Source organism: Castor canadensis, chromosome 17 (genome assembly GCF_047511655.1).
Source record: "Castor canadensis chromosome 17, mCasCan1.hap1v2, whole genome shotgun sequence".
NCBI classification, from domain to species: Eukaryota; Metazoa; Chordata; class Mammalia; order Rodentia; family Castoridae; genus Castor; species Castor canadensis.
In genome coordinates, this window is record NC_133402.1 from 45,764,733 (window position 1) to 45,792,281 (window position 27,549).

Consider the following 27,549-nt stretch of genomic DNA (forward strand, 5'->3'; position numbering starts at 1 on the left):
AGCTGCAGGCTCTTAGAGTCGACCTCTTGCGGCAGGAGAACACCAAGGCACACCGCACAGACACCTTCCAGACCAACAAGCTGGTGGTACGACGCGGACAGGTGTTTCACCTGCGCCTGATGCTGAACAGGCCTTTGGGAGCCAAACAGCAACTGAAGCTGAAGTTCACCGTGGGTGAGGCCTTCGCTGGAGGGCACCATGTGGGTTCTGATCCCCTAGTGGCCGACACTCTCCCATCAGTCTGAGCCATGAGTGGCTTTGCCTCCCTGGCCTCAGTCTCCCCATCTGAAAAATGGGAATGATGAGGATTAGCACGCTAAGAGGATGGAATGGAAGGGTCAGTTTGGGTCCATCATGAGTGAGCATCCACAGGTGTTGCAATGCCTTGGCAACGCAGTGGAGATGGCTGGGGAGGGGCCAGAGCAGAGAGAGGAGACCACTTCACGGAACAGCTACTCTGGAACATTTCCTAGATGAGTCACAGGGCTGAGGTTTGCTGACACCATAACTGTGTGGGCTGGAGGCAAGTCAGTAATAGTGATTAAAAACACCACACTTTGGCCAGGCGTGGTAGTACACATCTGTAATTCTAGCACTCTGAAGGTAGAGGCAGGAGGATCACGAGTTTGAGGTCAACCTGGGCTACATAGCAAGACCTTGTCTCAAAAATAAGTAGACTAGTAAATAAAGCATTGAAATACAAAGAGAATAGGAAATGGCTCATCCATGTTCAGTCATAAGTACATAAATTCTGTTAGGGGGACAGAGAGGTATATGCTGCACCTGTGGCAGGTGGTCTGATAGTGGAGTGGAGTTTGCTTCTTTAATTTGTGTGTGTGTGTGTGTGTGTGTGTGTGTGGAACTGGGGCTTGAATTCAGGGCCTACACCTTGAGCCACTCCACGTGCCCTTTTTTTGATGGGTTTTATCGAGATAGGGTCTCATGAACTATTTGCCAGGCTGGCTTTGAACCTTGATCCTCCTGAGTAGCCAGGATTACAGGCGTGAGCCACAGGCACCTGGCTTTAATGTTGTTTTTAAGCTTTAAAAATAGTTGGAGTAGGGCTGGTGGAGTGGCTCAAGCAGTAAGAGCACCTATCTCTGAGTTTAAGCCCCAGTGAGGCCAAAAAAAAAAAAATAGATGGAGTACATCAGCTTCCCAAGAAAGAAGATGATACCACTTTCAGGGAAAGGGCTCCTTTTGAATCTTCACTCTTTCCTTTTTAACAGGGTTTGAACTCAGGGCCTCAAGCTAGGCAGATATTCTACCACTTGAGCCACATCTCCAGACTTTTTTGCTTTAGTTATTTTTCAGATAAAGTCTTGCACTTTTTTCCTGGGACTGTCTTGGATCGTGATCCTCCAATGCCTTCTGCGTAGCTGGGATCACAGACATGTGCTGTCATGCCGGGTTTGTTGGTTGAGATGAGAGTCTTGCTAACTTTTTACCCATGCTGGCCTTTAACTTTGATTCTCCCTATTTCTACCTCCTGAGTAACTGGGATTACAGGTGTGAGTCACTGTGCCTGGCTCAATTTTGTACCTTTTCTGAGTGAAGAGTAGGTGCACTGGTATGGAGGTTGTCGTCTGCAGCCTTGATTACCCACAGACCACACATGGTTAAACAGTTCATGGAGCAGCTAGGGATGTGCATCAGGGGCCTGGATCCCTGGGGTGATCAGGGAAGGAGGCAAGGAACCTCACATAACTTGAGTGGACAATGAGACTTGGACAGTTTGCAACAGAGGGAGGCCTGGAGAGACAGGGGACAAAAGAGGAGCCTAGGGAGGAGAGGGGGGGGCTCAGTGAGTGGGCAGTGTCTGTAGGGCAGGGGACATCTCTTATAGATGACCATGGCCAATGTCAGGACTCATTTCCCTTTGGGTGTTTCCAGGGCCAAATCCTAGTGTCTCCAAGCACACTCTGGTGGAGCTCAACCTGAGGACATCTTCTCAGAGCTTTGGCTGGAAGGCGACCATTTCCAGTGATTCAGGCAAGGAGGTAAGAGCCCACGGAGCTAGGGTGCTGGCCCGCTGGCTTCTGGACCCATTCCTTGCCTAATCTGAGTAACCACTATCCCATTCCACTCCCCCCATTTGGTCACACTGCTTAAAACCAGTGGTACCATGCCTCCTCATGCCTCAGTTTCCCCCTTCACCCTCCCCAGAGCACACAGTAGCTCCAACTGTCACCAAACAGCCGCATTTCACGCCTTCCCTTTTTCATTTCAAAAGGGATGATGTTCTCTGGAGGAAACAAACAGAAAAGCAGATAAAAACCACCTACTATTCTACCAATTAAGTTAGCCTTCCTTCTTTCCAGGCTTTTTGCTATGTGGGTTTAAACTTAAAGATGGAGGCCTGCTGCCTCTCATATCACTCACTTTGTAAGACTTCATGAATGTTCCCTTTTTGTTTATTGTGTTGCCAACAAAAGAATTTTTCATGGTAGCTTTTGCTTGGGTGTGTGGGTTTGTGGTTGCTGATTTTATACCCTTTTGGGGGCATTGGCCTTTTACAGCTGTCTGGTCTTCCCAATATTGTGATCAGCCATGAGCCCATGGTTACTTCCTTGGGATAAACCCTAGTAGTTTCCTGGCTAGGTTAATTCCATGATGTTTAAAAATGGCAATGATGTTGGATTTTTTTAGAAGTAGAATTTGCAACTGGCAATGACATGAACAGGCTGGTGACTGACTGGAGTCAGTTGAGGTACTAGATTTGAACTCAGGGCCTTACACCTGCTAGGTGGGCACTCTACCACTGGAGCCATGCCTTCAGCCCTTTTTGATCAGTTATTTGATCAGGCCTGGACCACAATCCTCCTATTTTATGCTTCCTGCTGTAGCTGGGATGACAGGCATGCACCACCACACCCAGCTTTTTTCCCTGGGCATGGGGTCTTTTTTTTTTTAATTATTATTTTATTCATAGTGCATACATTGTTTGGGTCATTTCTCCCACCTTCACCCCCCCACCGCCTTCCTTATCCCCTCTTACCCCTTGCTACCAGGCAGAAACTATTCTGCCCTTATCTCTAATTTTGTTGAAGATGGGCATGGGGTCTTGCTAACAACTTTTTTCCCATCCTCCCAATCTCAGCTCCCAAGTAGCTAGTGCCCAACTTCAAGGACCCTTTTTTTTTTCCTCCTATCTCTCTCTACTGGCCAGATTCCAGATTCCCAGCCCCAATTCTGCAGGCGATCATGAGAATCTCCTGAGAAATCCTTTAAATCCATTTTCCTCCCATCTGGAAGCCTTGGTTTTTGTTGGGGGTCTAGAGTAGAAGTCAGCTCCAGAAGTGGGAATGGGATGGGGAAGGAGCTGCATTTCTTCTTTCAAAAGGCATGTTAAACATTTGTTTTAAATTTATTTTTAAAGGACACACATCGTAAACATCTGTCCAGTGGATTTTTACATAGAAACTTATTTGTGGGACCACCATTCATGTAGGCCAAGGTGGATAACATTACTCATCCTGGAGGCTGGTTTTCCTGTCTTCCTCCATAACAATGGCCAGGCAACTCATAGTGCTGGGGACTCACCAGTGAAGGTGGAATTATGGTCTGCCTTGCTGGGCATAGAGCTCTGCTGACTGTTGGGGAACAGGACATTGTTCCAGTGGCCTTGTTGGTGCCCAAGAACACCTTCCTCATAGGGCACAGACCCTCCTCATGGCGGCCAGATGCCACCATGGGATGGGGGGAAGGGCCCTTGTAGGGATTAAGTAGCCAGCCAAGATCATTCAGTAAGGTCATTCAGCTAGCAAGAGGTGGAGCAGGAATTTGAACTTAGAGCCTGTTTACTCCTAGGAGAGACCTTATTATAACAAACATTTAGCCAGGCATGGTGGTGCACAACTGTGATCCTTGCTACTTGGGAGGCAGGAGCATTTGGAGCCAAGACCCAGCTCAGACAAGACCCTATCTGAAAAGCAAAACGACATGGCTCAAGTGGATATTGCTTGCCTGGGTTCAATCCTCAGCAACACACACACACTCTCTCTCTCTCTCTCTCTCTCTCTCTCTCTCTCTCTCTCTCAAAGCAGTTCACAGGTTTGGGGAATATCCAGATCAAGCAGAAGTGTTTTGTGACAATAGTGAGAATTATTATTATTGGCACTATTATAGCTATAGCAGTACCTATGCTTGCTAATTATCCATCCAGCCATTATCTGTCTTAAAGGGTGGATAGAGGGGTGCCTTGGACAGATGGCCTGAGGCTCTGAAGTGCTGAAGATGGAACCTAGGGTCTTGTGCATGCTGGGCAAGCTCTACCACTAAGCTACACCCCAAGCCCTGAGGAAGGGCTTTTACTGCTGAGAGCAAGCAGACATTTTGTCTGCCCCATGAAGACCCAGGCACAGGGCCAGATACCTTAGGAGGTTTCATCACAGGATCAGCCAGGTACCTGGAGGTGGTGACATCTCCTGGCTGCCATGGAGGGAGCAAAAATACCTGCCGAGCTCAGAACCCAAGTCTGCCTACAGCCATGGCAGGACTTGCTGAACCTTCTGGCTTTGTGGGGCTGCTTCCCTGTCTTGTGTGTCCTGCCCAGCTGTCCAGTGGCCTCACCACTCCTGTCTAGATAAGATGGTTTGTTAGAACTACGGATTCTTCTAGGAGTTAGGGTCTGGCCAGAGGGAGAGGTGCCCACCTTGTGTTGTGCTTCACTCAGATCACAGTGGCCATCACCAGTGCCCCCAATGCCATCGTGGGCCAGTACAACCTGATCGTGAAGAGTGGAATCCACACCTTTAAGGCTGATGACAACTTTTACCTTCTCTTCAACCCCTGGTGTCCAGGTAACATGAAACACAGGTATGCTGGGGAATGTGGGGTGCCCCCGCAGGACTTGGGGGACAAAACAAGAAGCTATGCAGTCTGCGAACTTGGCTTGCTCTCAAGGCTTTTGCAAATTAGTGGAAGGAACATGATCCAGGAATGGGTGACAGACACATCTGGAATATCCTCTTTGTGGCTTAACCCTTTCCCCACTTTCCCTGACCCACTGCAGCAGGCCTCTGCTGCCAGCACTGCACAGAATCTGCACTTGGCGGACTGCTGGGTGCCACCAGTGACTTCTTCCTCCTCAACCCCAGGGGTGGGGCTGAGTCCTGACAGGTGGCTCTTCCCATCTGCAAACTCTGCTTTTTTAACCCTCTCTTCTCTCCTTTCTCCTCTGATCAACTTGTTCCTTCTGTGGACACCCTGGAGCCTTTATACAAATGTCACTTTTAAGGCTCTTTCTGTCATCAACAGCCTCTCTCCACATCAAATGCAGGCTCTGTACTGATTCTTTTCGCACCTGCCCCTCATCCTGCAGCCTTCTTGAAGTTAGAAACCATCAAGTGCTGGAGCTGGAGGTCAGGGAGCTCCTTTCTTAAACTTTGTATTGGAAATTATTTCCAGCTAACAGAAAAGTGGCAAAAAAATGATACAAAGAACCCCCACAAGCCTTTATCCAGAGCACCTGCTAACATTTTTTCCCATGGTTCCATCATTTTCTGTCTCCCGTTTTTTTCCATCCTCCCCTACACACTTATTTTTTGAACCATTTGAGAGTAGGTTACATAGAACATAGTTTTGTTTTTTCTTTTGTTTTTGGTAGGACTGGGGTCTGAATTTAGGATTTTGTGCTTGCAAAGAAGGTGCTCTATCACTTGAGCCATACCTCCAGTCCATTTTGCTCTGGTTATTTTGGAAATGGGGTCTTGAGAACTATTTGCCCAGGCTGGCGTCGAACCATGATCCTCCTGATCTCAGCCTCCCAATTAGCTAGGATTATAGGTGGGAGCCACCGGTACCCGGCAACATTGACATTTTAGAGGAATAGGTTTCTCCTTTTCTTAACAGAAAAGGCATCATGTGGGGTTTGTTTGGTGACCCATTATCTTTAGATTCAAGTCATGCATGATTGGCTGGAATATTATGTAAGTGATATCAAAAGTCTGTTTTGGAAAATCGTATCTAGAGGCACACAATGTTTGGCTACCTATCCTGCATTGGAGATGTTAAATGTGATTTAGGCATTGTCTCATTTTTATGCTATATCATAACTATTTTTTATGTATAGTTAATAAGTAGCCTATGTGGCAATTCTTTATGACCATAGAAATGTCCTGCACCTCATCAGAATGTCCCATCTCTAGACTGAGCAGCCACTGACAGTTGCTGCCAGGACCAATTGCTCTTCACTATAATGGTTGCACAGTGATTTTCCAGCTGCAGCCCCCATCCAGACTCATCTGCTGGCCTCTGGCATTTTCTTGCAAGCAGAGCTCTCCATTCATATCTGTCATCCATCCATCTATCCATTCATCCATCATCCATCCATTCATCCATCATCCATCCATTCATCCATCCACCTCTATGGACTTAAGGATTCAATCTTTTTTTTGGTGGCTTACAATTCAAGCTTGCTGCTGATTATGTTTGTGTTCACATTTTCCCAGATTTTTTCACTGAAAGTTCCTTACACTTGGCTCCGGATGTTCTTTTGAAAGTTCTTTGTATTGTCAATACAAAATGTATGGCTATGAACCGCCCCTGCCTCCCCACACACATACCATCTAGCTCCCTTCCTCCCCCAACCTCCCCCAACCCAGGCAATCCCTTGTGGCAGACTTGCCTCTGTCCCAGGGGTTGATAGTGACACACACACACACACATGGGTCTTGCTGCAGAGGACCTGGTTTTCTTGTCTTCGGAGGAGGAACGAGCAGAGTACATCCTCAACGACACAGGCTACATCTACATGGGTTTTTTCAAACACATCAGAGGAAAACCCTGGAACTTCGGTCAGGTAACGATTTCTCATCCTTGGCTGGACCAGGCCCTATCTGATAGACACCCCACCCCCTTTTACCTAAGGAATAATGAGTAAAGGTTGTGGAGAAAAGTGGGTGAGTCTCAGGACCAATGCCAGTCTCGTGTGTGAAACTGGGTCTGAGACAGGATAAGCTCCCCAGGCCCTGTAGAGGGGTGGAGGGATCTGAGCCACAGGCTCCTTCCCCAGGGCCCATCCCCCACTTCCCAGTGCATCACGCCAAGAACTAAGCACTCAATAGTTATTTACAGTGGCTGTTGTGTAGACAAAGGATTTCTAAAGCTGGAGAAGAGAGGGTTTTTTTTGTTTTTTGCGGTACTGGGGTTTGAACTTGGCCTGCACCTTGAACCACTCCACCAGCCCTTTTTTGTGATGGGTTTTTTAACGTAGGGTCTCATGAACTATTTACCCCAGGCTGCCTTTGAACCGTGGTCCTCCTGATCTCTGCCTCCTGAGTAGCTAGGATTACAGACGTGAGTCACTGTTACATGGCTGGAAGGAGAGTTTTTAGAAGACTTGGGTGTGGAGGCCTCCTCTGAGTAGAAGGAGAACTGTCTTCATGCAGCCATGAGGCAGAGCAACCATGTGGAAAGATGCAGGGCTGGCCATGGCATGAGGATTCATGGCACCAGCTTCCTCCCACATAGATTTTACAACAAAAAAACCTCTGGAAAATGCCAAGCCCTATACAACTGCTTAAAGTTTCCCCTTCTCTCCCTGGGTCTGCCTACCAAGGATAAGACAGAAGTGGAGACAGTGGAGAAGGGACTCACAGTCAGTGAGGGCTCCACCCTCCCCATCCCTGGAGGGGCCACCTTGCAGATGAGGCTGTGGAGGAAAATGAAAGAGGAGGGTGGAAATGGAAGTGGGGTAGGGATGCAGTGGTCAACAGACAAGGAAACTGCCAAGATAAAGACCCTGGGAGGGGTGGAGAAGAGGACTTTCCTGAATCCTAGGTTGCTGCTCCTCTTAGAAAATCAAGGGGTAACTAAGAACATTCTGGAGAATGAATATTGTTATTTACTCCTTTTATTTTGCAGTCTATCCCCTCAGATTACAAATTAGTAATCCAAAATTATTAATTAATTAATTCAAAACCATTGAAGTGTCCAATTTATAAGGTAGGTTGTATGGGATGTAAATTATATCATGATAAAGTAATTTAAAATAACTATAACTTAAAAGTAACATATGCTCATCATAAAAACCAGGAACTATAGCAACGTGGAGGACAAGTGAGATCATTCACAGCCTCCTTCACATTTTAGGGATTTCCTTCCTTTTTGTTACTGACGCTAACATAGTTGTGTCTCAACATGATTGGGCCTGTTCATTTATTTAACTCTACTACAGAGGAATTTGTCCTATTGCAGGAAAACTGCATACTTCTTTTTGGGGGGTGGCAGTGGTACTGGAGTTTGAGCCACACCTCCAAGCCCTTTTTTGCTTTAGTTATTTTTCACATAGGGTCTTGCGTGAGCAGCCTTGGACTGCAATTCTCCTACTTATGCCTCCCACGTAGCTGGTATGACAGGTGTGCACCATTGCGCCGGGCTTGTTTGTTGAGGGGGGTTCTTGATAACTTTTTTGCCTGGGCTGACATCAAACCTCAGTCCTCCTGATCTTCACCTCCCAAGTAGCTAAGGTAACGACATGAGCTACCACTGGCCCCATGCACTTTAATGGCTGTGGCCTGTAAGTCTGTAGATGTACTTGACTCTTGCCTGTGTCCGGATATTTAAGTGGCGCCTAGTTTGCAATGCTCCAAGGAGTCCTTGGGAGACTGTAGGCTTGTTTCTCTGCCCGGGGAGATGGGTTACCCACAAGGAGTCTGTGGTGTGCACATTAGATGGTGCGTGTTAAGTTTCTGACACAGGGCAAACCATTAACCGCTTCTTTCTTCCCTTCCCAAAATAGTTTGAGAAAAATATTCTGAGTTGCAGCATTTTCTTGTTGGGCGAGAGCTACCTCAAGATGACAGAGATGAGGGACCCTGTGCTGGTGGCCAGAACCATGTGTGCTATGGTAGGTGCGGGGCCTGGGCTCCGTGGAAGAGGGTCCACCCAAGTCTGGAGAGGAATTTTGACCTGTCTGACGCTGTCGTGTTCCAGCAGCGATCTTAGCAGTTGTTCGGTTTCCCCAGCTGGGCTGTGAGTGCTCCTGAGGTGTGCACCAGGGGGCCCTGGCCAATCAGGTGAAAACCATCAAGGATATACTTTTACCAAGGTCTGTTCTGAGTGCAGGTTCTCACATCAGACCTGAATTCAGAACCCCAGCCTCGCCTCTTCTGGGCTGACCTTAGGGAAATGGCTTTGTTTCTCTGAGCCTCAGTTTCCCCATCTGCAAAACAGTATAACTAAGGCTCTTTTCCTACCTGCAAGCCAGACTCCCTAGAATGAGCACATGGGTCCAGGACTTTCCTCGTTCAGCACCATGAACACTGCCCCAGGAAACCCTCTGTCCTAGGCAGATAGGCTGGCCGGTCACCCCCATCTGCCTGGCCATTGGAAATCAGTTTGCCCAGAGCACTTTGCTCTTGGGACCTCTTTCTGCTGTTAAAAATTACCAAGGACCCCAAATACCTCTATGTGCTTGTGTTTATGAATATTTCCTGTATTAGAAATTAAAATTAAAATTTAATTTAAAATTAAAATTTTTAAAAATTAAAAAATATTTATTTCTTCTAAAAGAATGATAATGTTAACATAATGTATTTTTGTTAAAATTTTTTTGAGACATAAAACATGTAGTGAGAAGAGTAGCTTTCTTTTTTACTTTTTTCCCCTCTTAGGGCCATATTGGGGTTTGAACCCAGGGCTTCACACTCGTTGGGCAGGTGCTTTACCACTTGAACCACACCCCAACTCTTTTTTGCTTTAGTTATTTTTCAGCTAAGGTCTTGCGTTTTTGCAGGGCCAGTTGTATATGGCAGTCTTCCTACTTGTACTTCTTGTGTAGCTGGGGTCACAGGCACACACCACCATGCCTCACTTGTTAGTTGAGATGGGGTCTTGATAACTTCTTGTCCAGGCTGCCCTTGAACTGTGAGCCTCCTGATCTCCACCTCTGAAGTAGCTAGGATTACAGGCATGAGCCAACACACCAGGCTTGTTTTTATGAGACAGGGTCTCTCTGTTGGAGCTCAGACGGGCCTGGAACTCACTATCCTGCCTCTGCCTCCTGAGTGCTGGGATTACAGGTGTGTACCACCATGCCCAGGCTCATTGGTTTACATTTTGGCAAAACTTCTTAATGTCTGGCTTAATAGACTTTTTGACTTGTGTTGAGGTACATTGTTTTAGTTGAAATATAGGAAAAAAATGTGCCTCACATAGACACCTAGATGAAAAAGGCAGGAATATTTGCATAGGCTGTCAGGTAGTGGTAGATACTCTGCCTTTTTCTATGCCCACGCTCAGTGAAGGCAGTTTCTATTCTTTTTGTCTGCTTGTTTGTTTTGGTACTGGGGTTTGAACTTGGGGCCTCACACTTAGTAGTCGGGCGTTCTATCACTTGAGCCACTCCACCAGCCTGAATGGTAGTTTCTAGAAGTTGGTTTCAATGTGGAATGTGAAGCCACAGACATTTTCATCCTTTGTGGACTTACGCAAACATGAGAATGAAAATGGCAAATGTCCCCTTGGGATTATTATGCAAATCATTTCACTCACAGCCCTGGGACTCCCAGGACTCTCCCTGGGCCACTGAGGACTGCTCTTTACTGGCCCATGGAGACTTTTGTCAAGTGGCTGCTCTTGCTGTGTGTGGTGGTGGTGAGGACTATTCACGACCTGGTGAATCTGTGAACTGAAAGTTTTCTGGGGGAGGGGAGCTCTCCAAATGTCCTCCTCATGGGCTGCTGTGAGCATGTGCCCTGCACGTGTAGGGTACTTCACAGATGGTTGGGGCTCCTGTTCTTCTATGCATGCAAGGCGGTCCCAAGTCAGTGGCTTTTTTTTGACTAGGGTCATCCTCCTACCAAGATCCTCTTACCTATGCCTCCTTCATAGCTGGGATTGCAGAAGCACAGCACCACACCTGGTGAAATTGTGCTATTTGCAAGGCATAATGGAGTTTGCAAAAAATGTCAATGTATAGGCCAGGAGAAGGTGGGTATGCCCCAACATGGCTACCAGTTCAAGGAACTGTGACTGTTATCTTTGTTAGTGTTTTCAGCAGCTCCTCTTTGCCTGTGTATATGTACAATCTTTTTTAGAGATTACACTGAAAATTTAAATCAGGGTCCTTTGCTAATTTATTGATTTTTGGGGGGGGTTGGGTATTAAACCCAGGTCCTCATGCATGCTAGGCAAGTGCCCTACCCCTGCGCTCTACCCCAGCCATAACTTACTGATTTTTAATTATAGAGCATCACCCACATGCCAAGGCACTGTGGTAAATGTTTTAAGAAACGCTGTCATGTGGCTTTTCCTTCTCTGGCTTTAAGAGAGTAGAAGGAATTGTCTGGTCAGAATTCCTCAGAGGTTGATAATTAATTTAAAAGAATGGAAGATGACAAAACTAGCATAGGCTTTAATCCAGGTGCCTCTGAAAGCAGCCCTATAGAGAGGTGCTGTAATGATCACCGTCTTCAAAGGAGGAAACTGAGGCATAAGCAGGGAGCATCTGCTCCAGGCCGCAGCAGGCTTTTCTCTTGGTGGTACACCCTGACCCCTGCCCTTCCTGCATGCCAGGTGAGCTCTGCGAATCGCAAAGGCGTGCTCACAGGGAACTGGTCAGGAAACTACTCAGGGGGCACGGCCCCGACTGACTGGACCAGCAGTGTCAGCATCCTGCAAGAGTACTACAGAACCAAGAAGTCCGTGAACTACGGCCAGTGCTGGGTGTTCTCGGGAATCCTCACCACAGGTAGGTGGAGGCCAGGGGCTGGGGGATGGGTACCGAGGGGGAGGCCCCATGGTAGCTGCTTAGTCCACCTGGGCCCATTTTAGTGCTGAGAGCCCTGGGCATCCCGGCGCGTAGCGTGACGGCCTTTGAGTCAGCCCATGACACAGAGAAGAACCTCACGGTGGACATCTACCTGAACGAGATGGGCAAGACCATCAGCAGTATGACCAAAGACTCCGTCTGGTAGGCTCTCCTCGTCTTGCCCCACATCCCTCTCCCAGGAGTTTTCTAGCTGGAATCCACCCCATGTAGGCCGCCAGTTTTCAAAGTTTAGCCTCAGCCTGAACCTGTCCCCGCTAGGAAGGCAGATTCATTGACCGGAGCCTTTGTGCATAAAGGTGAAGGCCGAAAATCGGCACTTGAATCCTAGCAAGTACACACTGCTGCCTGAAGCCCTTGCTGTAACTGCATCGAGGCAGCCTGGAGCTGTTTCCTTTGCTCTCTGACCCACAGCACAGAGGCCTTGGGGAGGCAGGCAGATCAGGCAGGACCATAAACACCGAGGTGTTCTAATTGAAGTTGGGGTCAGGCAAGTATGCCTCTTTTCATGGGGGTGGGGAGGTGACTGGGGTTTGAACTCATGGACTTGTGCTTGCTAGGTAGGCACTTTACCATGAGAGCCACATCCACCGCACTTTTTACTTTTAGTTATTTTTCAGATATGTTTTTGCCTGGGCTGTCTGGTCTTAAACCTCTATCGTCCTGGCTCTACCTCCCCAGTAGATAGAACCACAGGCATGTACCATCACACCTGTCTTGTTTTTAAGATAGGGTCTCATTAACATTTGCCCAAGTTGGCCTCAAACCTGGATCCTCCTAATCTCTGTCTTTTGAGTAGCGAATTTTAGGCTATACGTACTCAGGCGTCTTACAGCTTTTATTCAAATGTTGCTGTGAAGTTCTAGTTTGTATTCCAAGATAAGGTTAAAAAAAAAAAAACAGCTTTGAAACTATCAGAAAAGAGGCACCAAAACTGTATTATTGCACATGATACAATTGTCTATCTAAAAACCAAGAGAATCAACTTAAAAATAGCAAGAATTAATATGAGTGTTCCAAGATTGGCCAATTACAAAATTACCAATTAACAAAATCAGGATCCCAGCGAGGGGTAGTCTATAGCCCAGAAAAGGATTACAACTGTTCATTCATTCAGCAACTGTTCATTAGGTGTCTGTTCTGCTCAAACACTGAAGTCACCCAGACAAGATATCCTGCCTTTAGTTCACTGCATCTGTGGTGACAACTCTGGGGCTCTTTGGGGACCTCAAGCACGACCAGGGTTGATGAGCTGCTGCCCCACTCAATCGTACTCAGCTCTGTCCCCAGAGAGGCTTTCTAGGTGGAACTCAGTGACGGTAAAGGCTCCAACCCCGGCAAACAACCTCACTGGGTACCTGGCAATGCCAAGGTCTCCGTTAATTTTCTTGTGTGGCTGGGCTCCGGTGGGCGCTGTTTCTAACCTGCCACAGGAATTTCCACGTGTGGACCGATGCCTGGATGAAGCGACCAGATCTGCCCCAGGGCAATGATGGCTGGCAGGCGCTGGACGGCACTCCTCAAGAGATCAGCCAAGGTGAGCAGGACAGGGGAGGGCACACTGTCCATGTGTGGCCCTCTGACACAGCCGCTCCAAGAGCTGCCCAGTCACTGCTCTATCACTGGGTGGCCCTTCAGTTTGTAGACGACTTTATAAAGAGGATGCTAATATTCACCCTGGTAACAGTAATGAGCGATCTCCGCCTTGTACAAGGGGGTGCTGTGCTTTGAACTCAGGGCCTTGTGCTTGCGCTTGCTAGGCAGATGCTCTGCCACTTAAGCCACTCCCCCAGCCTTTTTTGTTTTACTTATTTTTCAGGAAGGGTCTCACACTTTTGCCTGGGTCGGCCTTAGACCGTGACCCTCCTACCTCTGTCTCCTGTGTAGCTGGGATCACAGGTCAAACTTTTTTTTTTTTTAAAACAAAGCCTTCAGAAGGAAATTGTAGGTGGTCCCTCGTTCTGTAAAAGCAGAACCTCTCCAGCTGAAGGGTGGCTGGGGACCAGGCTGCCCTGGCTCCCTGATCCCCCAGCTCTTCTCAGACAGCCCCTCAGGTACCTTGGCCTTCATGGGCACTGGGCAGATCCATGGAGTAGCAGCCTTCAGAGCTCCTTGGAGAGCAAGACTATTGGCTGTGAACCTTGTCCTGGGGGAGGAACACACACCTGCCCAGAGCTGAAAGAGCGAACAGGGTGAATGTGGGAAGGAGGGATCCAGAGATAGGAGCGTGCAGGACCCCAAAGGCACTCAGATTCAAATTTAAAGATTCTCTGTGGCCCCAAACCCCTCAGTGCAGGACCTTTGGATCTTCCAGCTCCAGTGGGAGCCCACGTGGCCCTGGAGACATGGGTGCTGCTATTCTAGTGGCACTGGCTCTGGAGTTTCTGCAGGAATCAGGCATTGCCCTACAGTGGGGTGAGAGGAAGGGGCTGGGGACACCCCTACCCCTTCTGCTGAAAGAGGTTTCCAGGCTCATCCCATCCAGGGGCACCCAGCAGTTTCTGCCAAGGTGGGGACAGTAGCCATGGCAACCTGGCAGTGAGTCTATCTTGTCTTGAGAGGCAGAGGAAGCCCTGATTCCTGGCCAGAAAGGGGACTGAGGAGCCACCTAAGCCACTCACTTTGTAGGTAAAGCTGGAGAGGCAGAGAGTGAGGATGCCCAGGGCAATCAACAGGTTAGGAACATGGCCCAGTTCTCCTGCATCCAGCCCTTTACCACACTGCATTCACAGCTTTGCTTGCTTAAAAGGGGCAAGGGAGAAGGGTCTTGTGTATTGAGGATATAATAACATCATGAAGGAGGCAAACCCAATGCCTGGAATTCAAAAGTATGTAAAAACTGAAATTACCTCTGAGGAATGGTGAGGCGAGAGGCTAATTCTCACTAAGTTGTCAATGACTGATAAGACCTCGCTATGCATGTCAGAAATTTGGAAGAAATTATCAGCTTAAGATCAGCAGCAACAGCTCACATTTGTCCCAGGCTAAGTATAGTGCTAAAAACTGTATGTGAAACATTTAATCTTCACTCACAGTAGCCTCATGAGGCAAGTGTTTTATCCCCAGTGTTCCAGGAAATGGAGGTAAAAAGAGGCAAGTGACTTGTTTAAGGTCACACAGCTTCTAGATTGGAAGCAAGGGATCAGACCCAAATGGTGTGAGTCTCCTGTGCTGGGATGACTTCCCACGACTGGGCTGGAGCTTTCCAGAACGCTCTTTGAGCCAAAGCTGAGATGTGCCCTTAACTTCTGCTGAACAATTGAGGCTGCCTCCCGGGCTGCCTTGCTGCCAGCTCTGCTTGGTCTAGGGTTCATTGCTGTCACAGTGATGTGCTCAGGGGTGGTTATTATTGGGCAGGGAAGGCACTGGAGACCCAGCCCAATCTAGACAGGGTGGCCAGGGAACCCAGAGCCATGGTCTCTTCCCTTGCCCTCAGGGATCTTCCGCTGCGGGCCTTCACCTCTGTCTGCCATCCGCAAAGGCAATGTGTTCCTCGGGTATGATACCAAGTTCATCTTCACTGAAGTAAATGGCGACAAACTCATCTGGCTGGTGCGGGGGGCGACTGGGGACGAGAAGTTCACCATCATCGCCGTGGAGACGGGCAGCATCGGGAAGAACATCAGCACCAAGGCAGTGGGCCAGGACCGGCGCCACGACATCACCTACCAGTACAAGTACCCGGAAGGTAGGTGCACAGCCCAAGTGCGACGGTGTTTGGCAGACGTTTTAGGCTTTGTGGGCTGTGCAGTCCCTGCCAGAGTCCCGGGCTCTGCTGTGGGAGTGCTAAAAAGGCCCAAGGCGATGTGTAGATGAGTGAAACCTTATGTATGGACATGGGCGGCGGGGTGGGTTTGGCTGTTGGCCATAGTGTGTTGACTCAGAGTCAAGCCCACCATAAGGGTGCTCAAGACTGCAGTACTGAGCCACACCTGATGACTCATGCCTGAGTCCCAGCTACTCAGGAGTTGGAGATTGGAAGGATCATGTTCAAGGCTAGCCAGGGCAAAAGGTTAGCTTGGCCCATCTCCATCAACAGCTGGGTGTGGTGGAGCCCACCTGTCATGCCAGCTATATGGGAGCTACATATGAGGGCCCCAGTCCAATCTGGGCTGGTATGGGCATAAACATGAGATCCTATGAAAAATAGCCAAAGCAAAAAGGGCTGGTGGTGTGGCTCAAGGGATAGGGTGCCTGCCTAGCAAGTGAAAGGCCCTGAGTTCAACCCTCATTACTGCCAAAAAAATTTTTAAAAGAATGGCAGTATGGATTTTTATTACTAGTTATCATTTATCCCTGATGGCCACCGTTACTATTAACCATTGTTTGATGTTGCTAACTATTAACTAGTAGTCACAGCAGCTATATAGTATTGACTGAGCATTTGTCACGGGCCATCTCCATGCTGACCACATCCGGTCCCTCAGCTCCAAGTGCTACACTAGTCTGTAGTCTAATTCATGTTTTACGGAGGGAGTACTGGGGCTCAGAGATGTTGAGTGACTTGTCCAAGCTCACCTAGCTTCTAAGTGGCCAAGTTGGGTTTGGAAGTGAGGGCTCTCTGACTCCTGTGTCCTCTCCTGATTCTCCTTAGGTCCTGGCCTGAACCAGGGGCTTTTCTAGAGGTCTGGCCTGTGGGGAGGCGGACACATGTTGGCAGGCAGTAGCTGTGACTCTTGGCTTTTGGTGCTACAGGAGGCACCATTCCCTGCACCTGGGCCTCAGGAGAAGAAAGAGCAGGCAGATTCCAGGGTGAAGTCATCCAGTGTGGAGTGGACCATGCTTGAGGGAGAGGTGGTGAGAAGAGATAGGGCACAAGATGTGACCTGGGTGTTTCCCTTATTCTGATGGTCACCTCATTCTCCCTTTGAATGGGCCCCTTGATCCCACTCATCCTGGTTGGGTGCTAGGCTTACTGTGGATGGCCAGGTCCTCTACCACATTGGTAGGCAGCCGTCCCGTCCCCAGGGCTTCCCCTTCTCCCGAGCCCCCCGACTCTGCAGCTGCAAGCATAAAGACCTGGCTGCCTGCAGGGCTCACACCAGTTCTCTCTGTCAGTCCTTCTGTAAGTAGGGCTGAAGGGGGCAAGAGTGGCTTATCTCTCTGTTTAAACACAGCCTCGTTGAGCAAGGTGCCAGTGGCTCACTCCTGTATCCTAGCTACTCAGGAGGCAGAGATCAGGAGGATCGCAGTTTGAAGCCAGACTGGACAAACAGTTCCTGAGACCCTATCTCAAAAATTCCCAACACAAAAAGGACTGGTGAAGTGGCTCAAGTGGTAGAGTGCCTGCCTAGCAAGCATGACGCCCAGAGTTCAAACCCCAGCACCACTGAAAAAACAATGATGACAAAAAAACCGGACAACCTCATTGAGCTCTGCACTGTGTGACCAACCACTCACCTGGCTAAGATGCTCCATGTTGCACGGTGCCCAGGGCTCATCCAAGCCTTCTGGGCCTTGCTGAGTTGGCCTCCATTCTCTTCCTGATCCATGTCCCTGCCATGAACATGGTGCCCTAAAATAGCTGGCTGGCTGTCCTTCAGACATCTGTTTGTGTTCCTCTCCTGGAACTTTTCCCTGTAGTCTCTCCATCATCTCTACGCTCCTGCAGCTCAAACCCTTGAGCTGACCGTGAGCTGGTGTAGAACATTGGGTTCCTAGGCCCTCTGAAAACACTTTTTGTGGTACTGGGGTTTGAACTCAGGGCCCTGTGCTTGCTAGGCAGGTGCTCTACTGCTTGAGCCATGCCCACAGCCCAGTAAATGCTTCTTGAAGGAAGAATTCAGCAACAGCTTCGCAGGACAAAACTGGAGCCTTGCACTCTGGAGACTGTTCAGAGCAGAAATGTATGGGAAGTTTTGACTTTGAGATTGGAAATCTGTGTAACGGCTGCTGTAACTTTAATGAAGCCCTCTTCCTGAATTTGTCTTGAAAATGAGCAAATTGGATTAAAAGGGATCAGGCTAGGAGGAATCTTAAAAAAAAAAGCAGGGCAAGGGCTATGTCAGGGAAGGGAGGAGAGGGAGACAATTTGTTATCTGTGATTATGTTTTTGGGGTCTTGTAGGCTCTACTTGTTTTTCCTCATTCTTTTTCCTTTTTTGTCTCTCAGACTGGATAATCTCAGTTGACCTATCTTCAAATTTGCTGAGTCTTGTGAGTTCTAGGCCAGCCTGGACTATATAGCGAGACCTTGTCTCAAAACAAAACCAAGGTGGGCACTGGTGGCTCAGGCTTGTAATCCTAGCTACTCAGGAGTCAGAGATCAGGAGGATCGTGGTTCAAAACCAGCCCAGGCAAATAGTTTGCAAGACCTTATCTTGAAAAACCCTTCATAACAATAGGGCTGGTGGAGTGGCTCAAGGTGAAGGTTCCGAGTTCAAGCCCTAGTACTGTAAAAAACAACAACAAAACCAAAACCAAACCTCCCAAATAAAATAAAACTGAACAAAATTGCTGATTCTTTCTTCAGTAAGTTCTAAGCAGCTATTATTGTACATTTTAACTCCAAAATTTCTATTTTTAAAAATAATTGTAATCTCGTTACTGGTATTCTCTTTTTGGTGAGCCCCTGTTCTTATTTGTCCCTTTAGTTCTTTGAATATGTTTAAATTAGCTGTATTAAAGTCTTTGTCTAGCACATCCCGTGTCTAGGCTTCCTCAGGAATAGTTTCTTTTTTTGGTGGCACTGGGGTTTGAACTCAGGGACTCACACTTGCTAGACAGGTGCTATACCATTTGAGCCATGCCCCTAGCCCCTCAAGGAAGAGTTTCTATTGACTGTTTTTTTCTCTTCTGTGTATTGGCCATACATTCTTGTTTCTTTGCATGTCTTATGATTTTTGGTTAAAAAATGGTACAATTTAGAGGATGCAATGTGGCGACTCTGGAAATCAGAGCCTGACTCGCACCCCAGGTTTGTTGTTTGTTTTGCTTTGTGATTTCCCTGATCTATTCTGTGAAGTTTGTATTCTTTGCTGGCTGTGCATGGCCACAAAGTTGGCTCAGTTTGTGTCGTGGTCAGCTAATGCCTGTACTAAGATTTCCTTAACTGCCTCAGACCAGTAAGTCTACTGGTTTTGACGAAGGGCCCCTGTGTACAAGTTGGGGTCCACACTCCATGCTGTGTCAGGCAATTAACAGCTCTGCGTTAGCCTTCACTTCCTGCTTGTGAGGTCAGTGGAGGTGAGGGCTTCCGACCCTCTCTAGTCTTCTCAGCCCTACATTCCCAGGGTCCTGTCTGAGCTTTTGAGCCTTTCTTTGTGGACACTGAATTCCTTAGCTTGTCTTTTAAAGTGTTTCCTTCCTTCCTCCCTCCCTCCCTCTCTTCCTCCCTCCCTCCCTTCTCTCTCTCCCTTTCTCTGTCAGCTTCTTTTCCCTCAGCTATTATTGTTGTCTAGGCAGCTGTGATGTTAATTCTTTACTAGTTTTTATTTTTATTTTTTAAACAGATGCCCCCAGGGAAAATGCTGTTTGTCAGGTCAAATAAAGATAAGCTTTGTTTTCTCTCATTTGTGGAAGCTGGGGAACGGGCACCAAACTGAACCATCAAGGTCAAGAAAGTAAAAGAGGGGGCACTAGGGAGGTTGAAGGTGTAGGAGAAATGGGGATAAGAATATGGTCCAAGTATATCATATGCATGTATGCAAGGTCATGAAGAAACCCCTTACTATGTACACTTTAATATATGCAAAAGACAAAAAAGATAAGCTCTGTGAGTGGAAGTTTCCAGGGAGTCCAGGTGGGATCACAATAATTCCTGAGTGGGGGGTTGGGGAGCTCCCTGTCCCTCTGGGCCTCCTGAGGAGGCTGGGCTGCTGGTTTTTCAAGGCTACTGTGGATCTGGGAGAAGGGCAATGGGGTGGAACTACCACAAAACTTTTTTCTCACTGGAATGAAGCTGCTTTTCTTCAATAAATGCTCCTCAGATTGTTACAAGCCCTTATTTAATTTCCAGACTTCTGAAAGAGTCGATTTCAATCATTTTGGCCAGCATTCTCATTGCTTTCACAGAGGGGCAGAGCTCCAGAAGGCCTTATACTGTCATTTCTCTGGATGCTGGAATGCACTCCTCCGGAGTGGGGGTTTGAACACCACACGGTGTGAAGTTAGAGCTCTTGGGCTCCTAGGCCATGTCTGGCATCCTGGTCAGGTGGGCAGGGTTGGGACATTCAGCCTTGAAGGAGTCCTCAGGAAGCTGTTTTGTGTCTTTCTAGGCTCTTCTGAAGAGAGGGAAGCCATGAACCATGCCCACTCTTTCCTCAGTTTTGAGAACTTTCACAAATTCGCACCAGTGGATTTCGCTCATTTATCCATCCGGGAAGATACTGTGCAGCTGGGAAAACCTATAATTATAACCTTAGTTATAGAGAGGAAGATTTCTGTCTCACAGCACATCACCGTTAGGGCCTCCATGGACCTACAGACATACACGGGCAGGGATGTGGCTCATCTGGGCACCTTGGACACAAAAATATACGCTGAAAAGAAAGGTAGGTTCCAGAACCAGGGCCAGAGAAGCCTTGGGCCCCAAGAGAGACCAGGTTCTCCAACACTTGACAGCCCTCTCTTCCATGTCCTGACATTGTGCATGAACAACCACAGACATCTATTGAATCCCTTTTGGTAGTAACAAGGAATTCAGGCAGAGAAATGTGGACCAAAGAGACCCAGTAGACCGGGGTCTACCACAGACTCACAGGTTAGGGGTGCTGGAAATACCATTTAGAAGTATTTTCTGATGGTGGTGACTTATCTCAAATGCCCCCTCTCAGTAGTGGGTTGTGGGTATGCTGACAATGAGTAGGCTATCCTGAGAGCTGGTAAGGCCTGTCATGGGCTCGGGATGGAACCTGAAGATCTCGGCTAATTAATTCCATTTGGAGACCAGCTGCTTGTTTCCTAGAGGCCAGGAGATGCCCAAAGTTAACCTGCTCAGTCCACCCAGAGTGAATCGAAATCTGTGCTTGACAACAACTCACCATTCCCTTCTTCCCTGCTTTCACAGTAACAGAGGTGGTTTTCACCTTGGACCCAGAGAAATATATCAACAGCCTGGGCGTGGTTGATGATGAGGTGGTAATCAAAGCATTTGTTATTGTGGAAAATAAGAGCACTGAAGAACTGAAAGGCATTGAGGCGACCCTGTGTTTCCTGTACCCTGACTTCACTATAGAGGTGAGCAGCCCGCAGGCCAGAAGGGCTTCCTGCCCAGAACTTGGCTTTTGAGTGGGGTGGAGGTCCCTGGTTGGCTTGTCTTCAGGCCAATTGTGTCCCTAAGAAAAACTGGTACCTTGTTTTTCAAACAGGTATTTCTGGAACAGTGAAATATATGTAAAGCATTTCTCTTTTTTCAGTTTTTAGTCAACTGAATTTTAAAAGTTTTAGTTTTTAAAATGAGTACTACTTATACATAGTACAAAATTCTAAAAGATGAAAAAGGAACAGTGAAGTTTCTTTCCTGCCCTCTCCCATTCTCTTAAGTGCCTCTTTCCAGAAGCCTTTTGTGTTGTCAGTTTCTTGTGTATTCATCTAGAAGTTTTGGATATACAGTGCAAGGCCTGCCACAGGTATCAGGTGACTGTTTTCCACAGCCACGGCAGGGTGAGGTAAAACTGGGTACCAGACTGTTCTGGGCCTGACTGGGAGGTTTCCTCCCTTGAAGAAGTAGCCCCTTTTTGAAGACGCAATGCCAGTTTCCCAAAGAGGCTGCCCCTCAGCCCTCTGGTGACCTGTGAAGGCTGCCATCACGAAGCCCTCCCCACCAGGTTGCTGTGGATGTCTAGGTGGACCCAGACCCTCACTTTGGCAGGTGTGTCACACATGCTGACTGCATAGGCTGAGAATGAGCTCCTTTTACAAGATGACTGTGGCATTCCCATCAAGGTGTGGCTGAGGGCCAAGAAGAAAGAGTAGAGAGCAGGATGTTAGTTATGGTCTCGGCCTCATCTGTTGGTCGCACACTTACCTTGCTCTCAGACACGCTTTCTCCACTCAGTGAAACAGAGTCCACAAACTTATCGGGGCCTGCTCTCCTGTTAGGCAGCTGGGGTCCATTTGTCATTCCTGAAACATCCAGAGTTTCTTTCCAGCTGGACACCGGGCACCAGAAACTGGTGGCTCACAGCTGTAATCCTAGCTACTCAGGAGGCAGAGATCAGGAGGATTGAGGTTTGAAGCCAACCCCTAGCAAATAGTTTGCAAGACTATCTCAAAAATACCCAACACCAAAAAAGGGCTGGTGGAGTGGCTCAAGTAGTAGAGTGCCTGCTTAGCAAGTGTGAGGCCCTGAGTTCAAACTCCTGTACCACCCCTCAATAAAAAGTTTCTTTCCAGCCAGGCTCAGTGGTATATACCTGTAATCCCAGCTACTTGGGAGCTAGGGATCAGGAGGATCTTGGTTTGAGGGCAAAAAGTTAGTGAGACCCCTCTCAAGCAATAAAAGCTGGCTGTGGTGGTTCATGCCTCTCATCCTAACTACTGGATAGCCTTAGGAGGATCACAGCCCCAGGCCAGCCCTGGACAAAAATGTCAGATCTTACCTGAAAAATAACTGAAGTGGGAAAAGGGTTGGGGTGTGGCTCAAGTGGTAGAGCAACTGACTAGCAAGACCAAAGCTCTGAGTTCAAACCCCAGTATCACACACACACACACACACAAAAATTTCTTTCTGGGATCTCATCACCATCCTTGCCCAAGTGGCTTAGCAGAGTAGTTCTTCTCAGTTCCTGAGAGGAGTCAGGGAGAAGGTACGTCCTTGTGGCCAGTATGTTTCAGGGGATGTTTGGGATACCTTTTAAGCAGGACTCTAGTTTTGGCTGGCTGCCCCACCCTTAAACACGCCCTGACAGTGTTTGAGGAATTACGTTTTTAGTTAATGCATCTATATTGCCAGTGGGGTGGAGAGGGGAGTGAGAGCGGGCATTGATTGGGAGAGCTTGATGTTTGGATGAAAATCATAGAACAAGATCAAGCCTGGAATATCAAGCTTGCAGTGGGGTCTCTGGACAGGGTACAGCCAGGGCCATCTGGGGCAGGGGGAGTGGGTACAAGTCTTCAGTGCTTTGGTTCTGAACAGATGAGCAGCAGTTGTATTTTGAAGGAGAAGACAGACAGCTTTGCTTCATTTCTGTTTCTTCCTCTGGGCTGCTCTGTGAGAAACTTGGTGTCTGGGGTCTTGCTGACAATGGAGTCCTGGTCTGCACATGTAGTGGACTTGGGAAAGGAGCTTTGTTTCCAGGACTCCCCTGGGGAGGCCCCTTTGCACCCATCCTTCCTGCTGGCAGGAGTCTGAGGACCACAGGCTGAAGCTAGACTGTGTGGTGCAGAAAGGTCTCTGTTTTTGTGAAGAGGAATCTTGATTATGGATTCAGAATGTAGCAAGGCTAGGTCCTCAGGCTGGCATAGTATTGTACATTTTGAATTCCTTAAAAATACGTCTGACATCTGAGTATGGTGGCACATGTGTGTAATCCTGGCACTTGAGAGTCTGGCTCAAGGCCAGCCTGGGCTTCACAGAGTTCCAGGCCAAGCTAGGCCATACAGTGAGAACTTGTCTCAAAAAACAAAACAAACAGGACTGGTAGAGTGGCTCAAGTGGTGCAGCACCTGCCTAGCAACTGTGAGGCCTTGAGTTCAAACCCCACTACGACCAACTCTCCCCACCCCACCAGAAAAAAAACCCAAAAAACCAGACAAACAAAAAGCCTGACAAAGCTCAGGATATAAAGTTGTTCTCACAGAGCTGAGAGGTGCAATGAGGGAAAGGCATAAATGACATAGACTCTCCACTGGAACCTGCCGACACCTTGATTTCAGAGATCTGACATTTTAATAGAATATTCTGTCCTGAGAACTCAGGTGGTAGTTCTTTTCTCAGCTTTGGTTTGTCATGGAAACGTGTACATGACTCATAGCTGAGTCTCCCTCTTTCCTGTCCACTCTGCTACAGATGCCCGACACAGGCAGACTTGGGCAGGAGCTTCCGTGCATTTGTATCTTCAAGAACTCCCTGACCATTCCTCTGACTGACATCAGGTTCTCTGTGGAGAGCCTGGGCATGGCTTCACTGCAGACCTTTGATAAAGGGTGAGTAGCCTGAGCTGTTCTTACAAACTGTCTGTACACATATCTTGCATGTGTGCAGTATTTCTGAGCTATGAACTCCTAGTATGGGGTTATAGTCAAAATGTACATACATTTTACTATGTGCTACATTGCTTCCAGAAGATTCCACTGGCTTATGCTCCACCAACAGATCTTTCCGATTCTTGCAAACCTAATGATTAAGTCATCTGTTTTAATTTGCAGTTCTATCTGTGAGTCATTATTTTCTTATGTTAACTGTCTCTCATGAATCACCAGCTCATTCTTCATCCATTTTTCTAACTCATTTATTTTTTCATATTAATTTGAGTGTAGTCTTTACTCAGTAAAGAGTGCTGGGCTACAAACTGTTAATCACAGTCCGAACTTTCTGTACTTTTGTTTTTCCTTTTCTGGGGTGTGTATGTGTGTGTGTTGGGGATGAAGCCAGGGCCCTGTGTATGCTAGGCCCCAACCCCCAGCCCTGGGTTTTTTTCCCTTGGCGGTACTGGGCTTTGAACTCAGGGCTTCATGTTTGCTAGGCATGCATTTTAACACCTGAGCTACTCCACCAGCTCACCATGAGAACTTTGAAAACTTTGGCAAAGTAAAATTTTAATATTTTCCTTTATGGATACCGAGTTTCATGTCGCTCCAAGAATATAGAAATATTCTGTGCTTTTTCTAGAATTTCTGGCTTTATCTATACAATTAGGTATTTATCTGAATTTTACTTTTTAGGTGTAGAATAATGTAGAGCTCTGACTTTGTCAAATAACCTATAACTTTGAAATACTTCCTTTATTATATAATAAATTCACATATGTACCTGAGTCTCTGGACTCTGATTTACTATTTCATTTGCCTTCTCCTAATGTAATATCATGCCATTTAAATTACTGTAGTTCTATAGTATATAATGATAGGTAACAGGCAACTCCTCCCCTCATTTTCCTCATACCTAGAGCTTTTGCAATCATTTGTTTAATCACTTAAAGCCTAGTGAGATTTTTTTTTTTTGTGGGACTGGGGTTTGAAGCAGGCGCTGTACCACTTGAGCCACACCTCCAGTCTGTTTTGCTCTGGTTACTTAGGAGATGGGATCTTGGGAACTGCGATCCTCCCCACCTCAGCCTCCCAAGTTGCTAGGATTACAGGTGTGAACCACCGGCATCTGACTCTATTGGGATTTAAATTGTAAGACTGTACTGCCTTGTGCCAACAGACACCCCTGGAACTTCCCCTGTAGGAATATGGTACACTATTCCATTTGTTCAGGTTATCTCTATGACTTTTAGAAAAGCTTTCTTTATATGTATCTTGCACTTTGCTACTTGGATTGATTCCCAGTATCTTATAGCCTTTGTGGTTGGGACATTGCCCACTGTATTTTCTAATTGTTTGCTGGACTGCGTAGGAACTAGTGATTTTGGTATGTTGATATAGCCAGTGACGGACCTTGTTCCTGAGAGGTTTCTAATGGTATATTTCTTATACAGTATCTACATCTTGTAAGTAAAAACCAGTGGACTCCCGTTTCCCTTAGTCCAAGGCTCCTTAAGCCTTACTGGGCACACAAACTACCTGGAAATGTGCTGACGTACACACTATGACTCAGCAGGTGGTGTGGGGCTCCAGATGGGATGCTTCTAACAAGTTCCTAGGTGATGTCAGGTTTGTGGATCTGGACCACACTGAATAACTAGTGAGGGGTCAGACAATTCCTTCCATGCGGATTCATTCTAAAGCAGTGTTCCTCAGGCCCAAGGCGGGTTTGTGAAATAGCAGAGCTGGAAGATCCCCTGCAAACCAGCTGGTTCAGTCATATTGCTTTACATCTGAGAAAACCAACAGCACCCAGGAGGGTGCAGCCCCAGGGCACTGTGCCTGGAGGGCCTGGACTTTTCCATGATGCTGAACCAGGGCTGGGGCCCCTGGCTCCTTACCCAACTCATCTCCTTATCCTCGTGGCATCCTTGACTGATTGCATGTCTCTGTATCTTTGAATTTTCTAGGACGTTGCAGCCTAACATGACCCTCCAATTCCAAATAAAATGCATCCCAGTGAAAACTGGACCCAGGAAATTTATCATCAAGTTCACTTCCAAACAAGTGAAGGAGATTCATGCTGAGAAGGTTGTTCTCATCACCAAGTAGCCTCTGCCCCATGCATCGGAAACAGGCAAGAGCCCTGATTGGCTCTGAGCCTTGGATGAGCATTTTAGTATTTCTTACTTTGCACTTAGCTTCAGATCACAAATGATTAGATTTGATTACTCATGTGAGGGGGCTGGTGGAGTGGCTCAAGTGGAAGAGTGCTTACCTAGCCAGCAAGAGGCCCTGATCCCATTCCGACAACAACAACAACAACAAAAACCCAAAAAAGAAAACTCATGATTACTCATGTGAGAGTAGATTCAAGAGCCAGCCAGGCAAAGGATGAGGAGACTAACGCAGGGCCAAGTGTGGTGGTATGCACCTGTAATTTCAGCTACTTGGGAGGTGTAGGTAGGAGGTCCATGGGCCAAGGCTGGCTGTGGCAAAAATGTGAGACCCTACTATAGCCAAAAAAAAAAAAAAAAAAAAAGCAAAAAGGACTGGAGGCATGGCTTAAGTGGTAGAGTGCCTGCCTAGCAAGTGCAGGACCTTGAGTTCAAACCCCAGTAACACCAAAATAAATAAATAAACAAACAAAAAAGGCCAATGCAATCCCAGGCATCCAGACCCACTAGGTCAGATTGCCTCTTTTTCAGCTTGGGACACCCAGCCTAGGCCACAAACACCACCACCTTCATCCCTGAGTCCTAGCGTCAAAAAGGCAGTGCCAATGTCTCCTAGATTCAGAACCATAACACCTGAAGCCACTGATTCTCTCCCTGGAGCCACGGGCTATGAGAAGCCCAGAGCTGCTACTCAGTGGGCTGAAAGTGCCACCACTGGTAGGCCACAAGTTCACAGGTGCTGGAGGCACTTGCCAGCTGGATTGCTCTGTCATCATTGGATTGGGCCTGCTAGTGGACGCTAAAGGCAGGGCTGGCAGGCCCCATAGGAAGGAAACCACCCTGGAGATGGCCCCCGGCTGGATGCCAAGGTTCCCTGTTGCAAGACTCTGTCCGCTCAGCCAGGGAAGGGTGGCCTCTCTCAGAAGCTGGCCCTGAGCAGGTGGGGAAGGTTAGGGGAGGGAGACTGTGCTGCCTGCATCCTCTCCCTTGGACAGGGGTCTGCTGTAAGGGCACATCACCCTGGAGAAGAGGTCCTGCCCTTCTCTCCTAACAGACTACCTTCTTCCTTGTTTTGCCCTTCAGAGATTTGCTCGAATCATAAGCATGCTTCTAATTAAACTCTGATGACTTCAAGATGACTGTGTACTCCTGAGTCACTTTTTCCTTTATGCCAACAAGTTACTTAAAGCAGCCTGTCCTGGGTGTCACGTGGTCACATGGACATCATCACATCCTCAACTTCTCAGGTCCTGGGTGCTCTTTTCAGGGGTTGGCCTATTTGGAGCCCTGTCCAGGACCTCCAGCCTCTATCGGTTGCTAACTCTAAGTGGACACACATCCAGGCAGAGGCACATGTGTAGGCCGAATAAGGGTTATTTTGTGTGAATACAGAGGTCATTAAGGGGTGAGATAGGTGTCATCTTCCCCTTTTCAGGCACGTGGAGTTTAGAAACCTCAATCCTCCTCCCTC

General features: G+C 47.7%; 2 protein-coding genes across 2 annotated transcripts in view; both read left to right on the forward strand.

The window, feature by feature from the left end:
• The window catches only part of Tmem42 (transmembrane protein 42), a 29,727-nt gene extending 29,588 nt beyond the window's left edge, over positions 1 to 139 (forward strand). Inside the window, exon 3 of the mRNA XM_074059361.1 lies at positions 1 to 139. Within this exon, the coding sequence (XP_073915462.1) occupies positions 1 to 120 (120 nt within the window). The 3' untranslated portion in view covers positions 121 to 139.
• Positions 9 to 27,198, forward strand: Tgm4 (transglutaminase 4). The gene is made up of 13 exons (XM_020163824.2): positions 9 to 174; positions 1,894 to 2,000; positions 4,676 to 4,802; positions 6,684 to 6,802; positions 8,744 to 8,851; positions 11,521 to 11,695; positions 11,779 to 11,917; positions 13,207 to 13,310; positions 15,210 to 15,461; positions 19,989 to 20,264; positions 20,780 to 20,949; positions 23,723 to 23,859; positions 25,872 to 27,198. Exons 1-13 carry the CDS (start codon positions 120 to 122, stop codon positions 26,011 to 26,013), a joined length of 1,911 nt encoding a protein of 636 aa, XP_020019413.2. The 5' UTR covers positions 9 to 119; the 3' UTR covers positions 26,014 to 27,198.
• Positions 27,199 to 27,549: the final 351 nt, after the last annotated feature.